This window comes from Mycetomoellerius zeteki, unplaced genomic scaffold (genome assembly GCF_001594055.1).
Source record: "Mycetomoellerius zeteki isolate Tzet28-1 unplaced genomic scaffold, Tzet1.0 scaffold20, whole genome shotgun sequence".
In the NCBI taxonomy this organism is placed as follows: Eukaryota; Metazoa; Arthropoda; class Insecta; order Hymenoptera; family Formicidae; genus Mycetomoellerius; species Mycetomoellerius zeteki.
The window spans coordinates 100298-109714 of NW_017256957.1; the positions used below are offsets into that span (position 1 = coordinate 100298).

General features: G+C 30.9%; 1 protein-coding gene across 8 annotated transcripts in view; it reads right to left on the reverse strand.

The window, feature by feature from the left end:
• The window catches only part of Shal (potassium voltage-gated channel protein Shal), a 115842-nt gene that overhangs the window by 81452 nt on the left and 24973 nt on the right, over positions 1–9417 (reverse strand). For all 8 annotated transcript variants that reach the window (XM_018447378.1, XM_018447375.1, XM_018447383.1 and 5 more), the window contains exon 2: positions 1795–1957. In XM_018447378.1, the coding sequence (XP_018302880.1) occupies positions 1795–1957 (163 nt within the window). The remainder of the gene's footprint in view (positions 1–1794; positions 1958–9417) is intronic.

Genomic DNA, 9417 nt, shown 5'->3' on the forward strand with positions numbered 1-9417 from the left:
GATGCGCTGCCGAAATGTCGACGCTAAAAATGGTAATCGTGTCACAGGAACGAAGCGAGTGTGTGAAAATGACCGTTCTTATCATGAGAATTTTTTAAGAAATTCTGAAAAAGTTGCTCTTCTTTTCGATACTTATAAAATAGAAAGTTAAACTATTTATATAATAATCATTTTGATAGAATCAACTTCTTTAAAAAAACGTGACGTTAATTATAAATCCGTAATTTTCAAAAATCTGCTTGTTTTATTTTAAATTAACATTATAAAGAAAGTTTTTATATTGTGACATTTTAATAGTATTAACCAAAGGTTCTACTAATTTTTTTATCAAGAATACAATTCTTTAATTCTTTCAGAATTTTTGGTAATTACAATGCTTGAAAAAATAATTAAATACAACCGTAAAAAACCAAAAAAGTTCTAAATTTTTTATCGGAAGGGATAACTTGTTTTCTTTCTTCGACGACATCAGCTTGTAAGATGCTCGGTTAAATGGTCGTAACTGTGCCACAGGGACGAAGTTACAAGCTACATATGGGTGAGAATAAATCGTCCGACTTCTGGAAACGACGACGCGAAACGAGCTAACGTGTCATCGACTGCGACCCGACTGGGAACTACCACTTCCTCCCTATAATGGAAGAAATATCTTCGAAACGTCGATATTGGGAAGACACGAAAATGGCAACGGGAGAGTTTCTCACCTTCGAGAATGTCGATCGCGTAATTTATACACTCCGTTCGTAGCTAGTCATCTCTCATATTGTTGCATAAAGATCAACACTGAGTAAGTTGCTTTTTACGTTTAATATCGCTCTATTTTATTTCTACGCTTTACGAAAAGATTTAGGAATATAAATTTTGTTGCGTGATATATTACGAATAGTAAGCAACAAAACTTAAATATAAAAAAATCAATTTCCGACATTAATAAAAAAATATAATAAAGTAAAGTAATAATAAAAAATAAGTTATTTAATCAAGGATATTTCTTTTCCTCTCCATAAATAATATATCGCATGTCTTCATCATCATTTCGGCACGTTTCATAGTAGAAAGCATTCTTTTTTTAATAATGTAATTTTGCATAGTAGAACAGTCACGCGATATACTGAAACAATAGAATGAAAACTCTGTTGCTCTGCCTCGCTCACGACTTTGATATAGAACGGCCTTGAGCTACCAAAGCGAGTTTTCTAGTCCGAAGACAGCATCCAGAAGTATCGAAATCTATTGTACCAGAATAAAATGTACACTTGATGGCGCGAATAGTGACGAAGCTATTTGTAGATGCGCATTATACATATGAAAAGGAGACGATAATATCTCAAGAGATTCTACATGAAATTGTAATGCATACATATCGACATAGTATAAATTTTTATCACTAAACGCGAAAGACATATTAAATTATTATTAGAATCGTGATATTGACCTTAATATGATCTCTTCAATCTTTAATTAATCTCTTCAAATCATAAATTACTTTCATATAATAGACCAGAAGTATAGCAAATAGTTCGTTTCGTAAATTATAGACTCAATTTTCCCTCTATTTTATAGGTACAACTTTTTAAACTTTAACATTTTACCATTCACAATATACCTTAATAATTAATTATAATTAATTATAAGTCTCAATTTAAAATTATGTTAATATTTACTCCAAAATTAAAATATGAGTAAATGTACTATCATTCATTTTTTCGGCTCAATTTGTAAAAAGTCTTTTGTCATCAGATTTTATATAAATTAGTATTAAGTATATACAAATTTCTGAAACATTTTACTTACCCTTTGTGCCTTCCGTTTATCAGCACGTTGATTTTGATGATATATTCTGCTGAAATTACTGACGATAACAGGTACCGGTAAAGCGATCACTAGGACACCGCTCAAGGAGCATACACCCCCGACGATTTTTCCCGCAATCGTTTTCGGAACCATGTCACCGTAGCTGAAACAAACAGAAAAATATTTGTTAAAGCAACAGTTTCGTGACTTATACGAGATAACATTTCGTAAATTTCGTAAAGTAAACATGACTACCAAAATTAATATATACTAAATTTCAAATTTAGTATATAAGTTTTATTTTTCTTTCTAAAAATCAGAACGTTTAGAAAATAAAATTAAATTTGACAAAAATATTCAAACTCAAGTTACAACTATGTGATAGTTTATCAATTCTTTTTAAACTCTAGAATTTAATAATTAGAAGATTTATAAATTTCTAGAATTTAATAATTAGAAAATTTATAAATTTTTCATTCGATTTCCATGAAAATCAATATTTGTGGGTTTTTCGAATCATTCGTGAACAATCCGTAGTCATATTTCCAAAATTCGAAATGACGGATCCAGTATGGCGACTGTACTGAATGAAGAACTGACTGGAATTCTTAAATCATTAATCAGTAGTCCAAAATTTATTCAATCCTAAAAATCGATATCTGAAAGTTTTTCGGGTCACTCATGAATAATCCGCAGTCAAAATATAATGACTGCAGTGGAAGAAGAATTGACTGGAACGCTTAGAGTCTTAATCATATGATCCAAAATTGATTTTTTTCCCATGAAGATAGATATGTGAGGGTCTCCTAAGATGCATTTCATTAAGATTCATAGATTGTGAACAAAAATTTATAATGAATTAGAAAATACGTTCTGAATCCGTCATTTCGAATTTTGAAAATATGACTACGGATTGTTCATGAGTGATTCGAAAAACCCACAAATATCGATTTTCATGGAAATTGAGTGAATTTTGAACCACCTGATCAATGAAATAAATATTTTCAATAATTTTCACAAGTTTTTTATTTATTCTAATCGCTATATTGAAGCAACCGCTTTGAATTTTTAAAAACGTCACGTTTTTCCTTAAACCACATATAAAAATGAAAATTTTAAGTCCTCAAGTGTCTTATTTCGACTTCACAAATTTTACCCAGACATTTGTCCCCATTGACGTGGAACGTCCCATATATATAATTTGCAGTCGATTAACAGTCGAAAATTCTGATAATCTGTTTCTAGCTGCTTAAGTCTTCAAATTTATCAGAACTCCACATTCGGGTGTTCTTCCATCTCCATATTCTAAAATCGAATACACTTCAAAGGTTTCCAAACTCGTAGGGTCAAGTTCATTTTGAGATATCATATATAATTCCAAGCGAATGTCACGCTTCACGCATCAGAAATTCATTCGTGAAGCATTGTTATGAGCACTGTTGGCAACACAAAACAGTAGCAGCTTAGACAAACGATCCGGCCAAGTGTTCAGAAGGCACGATGGAATTATACATTCCCGACATTGTCGCCCACGGGAGCACGCATCACGACGAGGGAAACGAGAGAGCGATGGATAATTCACAGCGTGCTTGAAGAATTCAGTCGTAAAAGATACATTCGTCCTCGTTTCTCAGCCGTGCGAATGTCCATCCATAAAACTTTTCCGCGGCTACGTGGCTAGCTATGTAGTCGACCATTTCCCACAAGGTTTCCGAGTCCAATTCCATTACACATTTACTGTGTATCGAGTGACGCAAATATGTGTACGACCGTGCAAATATGTACAGTAACCCTCGACTGCCTATTTAACTTTCTTTCGTGACAACGCGTGCTTAAACATTTGCGTATCATTAAAATTGCAATGGCGAGATTGTAAGAATCTGCGTTAGAATCTCTTTCACAAAAATAATTAATTTGTTAAAACAATTAAAAACGTCACAGATTTAGCAAATCTACAGTCGTAATATACAGACAGTCAGTTTTCTATGTTAAAGTAGCAAAGTTATACAGCTGAATAAAATTAGTTATAAGTAATCATACTTGTTATAATAGCACAGCAAGTTTGTTAATACAGCAAAGATAATTCTTTCTACGAAAATCAATTTAATATACATATAGATCAAAATTTTTAGCAAAACATGCTATCTAAGATGGCGTGTAATTTCTATAATGAAAAAAATTTGTTACATTAGCAATTTTCATTGTAGCAAAGAATTAGAATTGGATTAGCATACTATAATTGCTTACAGGTGCAATTTCTTTGTTGAACCATCAAATTTCCTTAGTTATAGATTTTGTTAAACTCACGCGGCGAACTGAAGCTTTACTGAGCCACAAAATTTACTTATATATTCCGTACTTTTTTTTATTGAAAAAAGCAAGTAGCCGACGTTGGATAACATAAAATATAGCATAACCTCAGCGTTTAATCATCGTTACAGTCATAAAAAGTTGTAATATCGTTATCAAATTGTTATTATAAAAAGTAGCTGTAAGAGTAACGGAAAAGTAACTTTTCCATTCCCTGTTGACATGTGTCAAGGTCAAGATCATTGGGGAAGAGTCTCCTCATTATCATTTTTACCAAAAAAAAAAAAGCTTCGTACGAATATGTCGGTATATAATGCTTATCACAAAAATTGATATGGAAAGAAGAGTGTCGTATTATTACCGGGGAAACCAGAAACTACGTTATATTACGTACAATGGCGATCGTTTATTCTTCCGACATGCTTCACTCGAGAGATCAAAAGGAGAGGCGCGTGAAAAAGAGAGAGTACTGATGGAACTGGGGATAAAATGAAGTGTAATGGATCGCACTCGACAGCTGCAGATCGGTCCTTTTTCCAGTGAATTTCTCGAACCGTACGCAATTTCAGCTCGTGACTAAGGAACCAAATGTAAAAGGAAGCTCTATTCTGGAAACGATATGACACAATCACAAGTCCAAGGGAAAAAATATTTTCTTAGAAATGATCGATTGCTCAATATCCTGCGCAATATATCGCAAAACCTGTCATTTATGTTTTGAATTATTGAGGAAGAAATACGTAAGTCTAAAATACATTTTATAATAATGACTATTATAAATAAAAATACTACAAAATTTATATTATTTTAATTATATATTCAATAAACACTTCAAATTGATTTAATTTTAGAATTATAAATCTTACAAAAAGCTTTGATTTTTGTACTCATAGATTTTTAATTTATTATTAAATTTTATATTTTTTTCTAGAACTTACACTTTAAAAATTTTGTATATATATACTTTTCCTAAATTTAAATTTTACAAATTTTAAGATCTAATAAATTTTCAAAATATTTTAAATCATAAGACCTATGACGAGCAAATAATAGATAGTAACTAATATATTATACAATATAACAATTGATTATCCAAGTATACAAAAATTCAAATAATTTGTAAAAGTGTTTTTTTAATACATAGATACATAGAAACTAAATTAAATAAATACGGCTCTTTACTTAATAGGTAATCTTCTTATATATTAGTTCTATATTGCTTTACTAATCGCATATAATTTTATAAACAATCTCTTCTTTTGTCACATAATATATTATACATAAACGATATTTGTCTATCAAAAATAGTCACAACTTTCATATGAAAACTGAATGAAATAAATGACTACTTTTTACTTAAATAATCTTCTAACATGATTAGAAGATTCTATATTGCTTTATCAATTGCACATAATTTTATAAACGATCTTCTTTTATTGCATAGCACAAACAATATTTGACTGTCAAAAATACCCACACAAAAAAAGAGTGAAAGTAAACCTGGAATTGCGGGTCACATAAACTTTCGTCCAAGCTCGATTTTCCCAGTCGGCAATAATTTTCTCGCGTCCTATGGCCTACCGGGCTCGTTTCTCGACACTGATTTACGTGTCCCACGGACTTTTACAGCGACCATGAAATTTATCCTAGCGGGATCTCATCCTATCATCTTTCGCGCACGTGATATGCTGCGTGTTATCGATCTTCCTCCTTTTTCTCGCACCTTTTATTTAATTAACAATTTTTCACGCCAGTTATTTATCGATCGAATAATTTTTTTTTCTTTATTATACATGACTATCTTCCGTGGGGAGAATCTTCCACACGGGTAAATCTGTCTCTCAGTAAACAAGCCAAGTATAAACGATTAAAAATAATTAATGCATTAGTTGAGCCTAAGAATAAATGCTGTTTTCCAACAAAAAGGTAATGTCAGATTGAAAATTCTACGATAATGATGTAAATAATAATAATAATAATAATAAATATTACAAATATTATTTACTAAAAGAGTGGTTACATTAAAATTAACTTCTTAAGATGGTTATCTTTAGTAAATCCTGCAGTTATTATAGAAGTATCTAATTTTTTTATATATGTAATGAAGTTGATGTGCCGAATTTGATAAAATTCTAGGGTCGGTTAACGATGAAATAAGAGAGAAAAACAATTTCGGTTCTATTATCCGGATAATACCTATGAAATTGGATAATAAAACGGGACTCGGGTATTCGGATATTGACAGCTCTAATCTGTAGCTGTATATTGATGAACTTCTTCAAATTTTCGAGACTTGTAATTGAAAATAAAAAATAAAAAATAAAAATTAATCAAAGGCATTAAGATATAAACAATAATTTTAATATTTGTGATTTTGAGTGGATCCTGGTAAGGCACCCCAAATGTTCGGGACTTTACTAAAGAACCACTTTAATACATATCTTTTTAAGCGAAAAACACTAAAGAAACAACTTAATCTTATACGCATATTATATAAATTAATATTACAATTATATACAATTAATATTTAATTGCATATTCACTTATAAAAAATCTGTTTAATTATATAAACTATGGCATTTCAGAATTTTTTTATAGATAATCTCACAAAGACAAAAAATTTAATGAGACATTTACATATTCTAAAAATATATAAACCTGTTATAAAGCACGATTGTTAACTTATTTCGCTCCAAAATAATATCGAATGTTTAAAATAGACCAATATTGAGTGCAAGGAATTAAAAATGGCAAGTCGCATGAGTTCAAGGCAAATGCTCTTGGGTCGAACCAATGGAGACTGATTTTTCTTGTTTGTCAGTGTAACCGGGACACGCGACGGTAGCAAGTTTAGAGTCGAGGAAAACGTAGGATTTCGTGATCTATTGTTAGACAACCACGCCTTGGGCGGTCACCGAGCAACTACCTAGGATTCAGTCGAATTTCACAATGACACAGACCAGGCCGAATCCGCAGTTAAATCACAAATGCAACTGCCAATGTAGACAAAAAGTAATACCACGTCCAAAGCAATCAAGTTGAGACTGACTTTGCGAAGTTTCTCGATTTGAGCCGAAAATTATAATAAATGTAACACGCAAAAAGTTCCTGTTTTACAATACTGTAAAAACAAAATTAATTACGTGCATATAACGTATATTCTGAAATTATAACATATATTAACATTATATTAATATGTAATTTAACTTTGTTTATCAACATATTAATATGTATTTCAATTTTGTTTATCAACATTGAAAATTAAATATAAATAACACAAAGAATCTTACATTACCATTTAAAATAATGTTAATATAATAATATTGCAATAATGCATAATAATTTGTAGTAATGTTTTAATAATTATTTAATTTTTTTTATCTGTATCTAATAATGTTAATACAAATTTTACTCTTTATCAGATACAACTTATAAACTGAGTAAAAATCGAGTAGAGAAAGCTATAAGATTTGTTCTATTCCTGTATTGATTGCAGTTCAAAAAGTGTGCACTAAAGCTTTCTGTTCCCAAAATGGCGTCAGCGACACTGTTTTTTGTTTTCTATTTGCACGAGTTCATTGAACTGGCAGTACTAGGAGTCTGTTCTTTTTAGCTGAACTCCTTGTACAGTTCATCTTCTCTTTTTCTCTCCAAGGTGGAGAGAAAAGGAAGAAAAATAAACCATGCAAGAACTTTAGCTAAAAAGAACAGACCTCAGATCTGGAGTCAGCGCAAGGAGTGCAAACACTAATGTACACTGGTTCAGCCACAGTAAACAGACCTTGTATAAATAGTGCGAGAGTTTATGAATAATAAAACGATAAAAATATATAAATGATTTATATAAGCCTATATACAAAAATATTTTGTACCATCATTATCTTCATTGAGGAATATTCTTAATGGTGGAATTGCATAATACTTTCTTCATCATACGAATTTAATATTTCCATATAAACAATATGGAACATTTTTATCTTGCACTAGAACATTTTTTTATTTCTTATCTGCACGCTTACACTCGTCAGTTCTGGATTGCACTAGTTCAGTTCAGTTCAGTTCAATTCCACTGCAATCCTCGTGCAGGAATAGAAAACAAATCTATAAATTAACATAAACCATCACACAGTGTACCCTAATTCTATCTGTCAGTTGCCTAACTTCAAAGTGTCGTAAGCTCAGCTATATGTGAAGTTCTTGATTAATCGAGTAATGCGGTTAGCCACGGAAAGACGATTTCAACATCAATGTCGACGATCAATCACACCCTAATTGCAAGTTCGGGAAAGTTCAATGAATGTGGATCTCAACTAATATAGTAGTTTAACAAAAAGATATCATGAATTCCGTCTGTTGCCGTCATAAAGTGCATTCAGAATTCAACACAATTGTTATGTTTCTTTGAATAAATGTTATCTCGTATCAGTTTCTCATAAATTAATAATACTAACACAATCTTCTCTTTACAGGAAAAAGATTTATTCAAAATTTTTAAAAGAAAAGTAACTTTTTGCATGTCCACAAGTAAATTCATAGAAAAAATAAATATAAGGATGCTTGGATAAAAAAAACTGATCCATACATGATTATATATGAGCATACAAAATCATGCATTAAATAATGTATAATTTTGAATATTCAAAATTTTTATTTAATATAAAATCGCTCCAAAGAGCATTTTAATTCTCACTATTCTATCATATTAACACTACTGTATTAACATTAATATCAATCTGCAACGTCGTTAAAAAATCCATCAATCGTGTTGATAGACTGACAGTAACACGATGATCTTATCAACCCCGAATACGTGCGAAATTCCCTGTAAACACGAGACCAGATCTTGTATTAGTTACGCTATTGTGTGATCAACGTTTTAACGATAATGTAATTCATATTCTGTGCTATAAGAATATAAGGTATTCCGTTGCGCATAATAGCGACAGATTAAATAGAACAATCAACCAAATGCTTGCCCCAATGTTATTGGAATGCACATAGTAGTAATCGTGTTCCTTTTTACAATTTCGGACGATGTTCTGATTAGTCAAAGAATAGCCACCATATTCGAGACAACTGCGCATCCTCCTGAGAATACCTACTGATATTCTTATACTAAAGATAGACAAAAATAACCAAAGAATCGATAATCGAGTGCTTTCTTTTTTTAAAAATTTGATTTAGTCGATATTTTTTATTTTTCTTTGACTCGATAATTTTTTTAATTAATATTTCTAAATATTTAACCTGATTTTGCCGAAATTCAGAGCGCATTCAGATTCCCATCCAAGTCATAGTATAACTACACAGTAA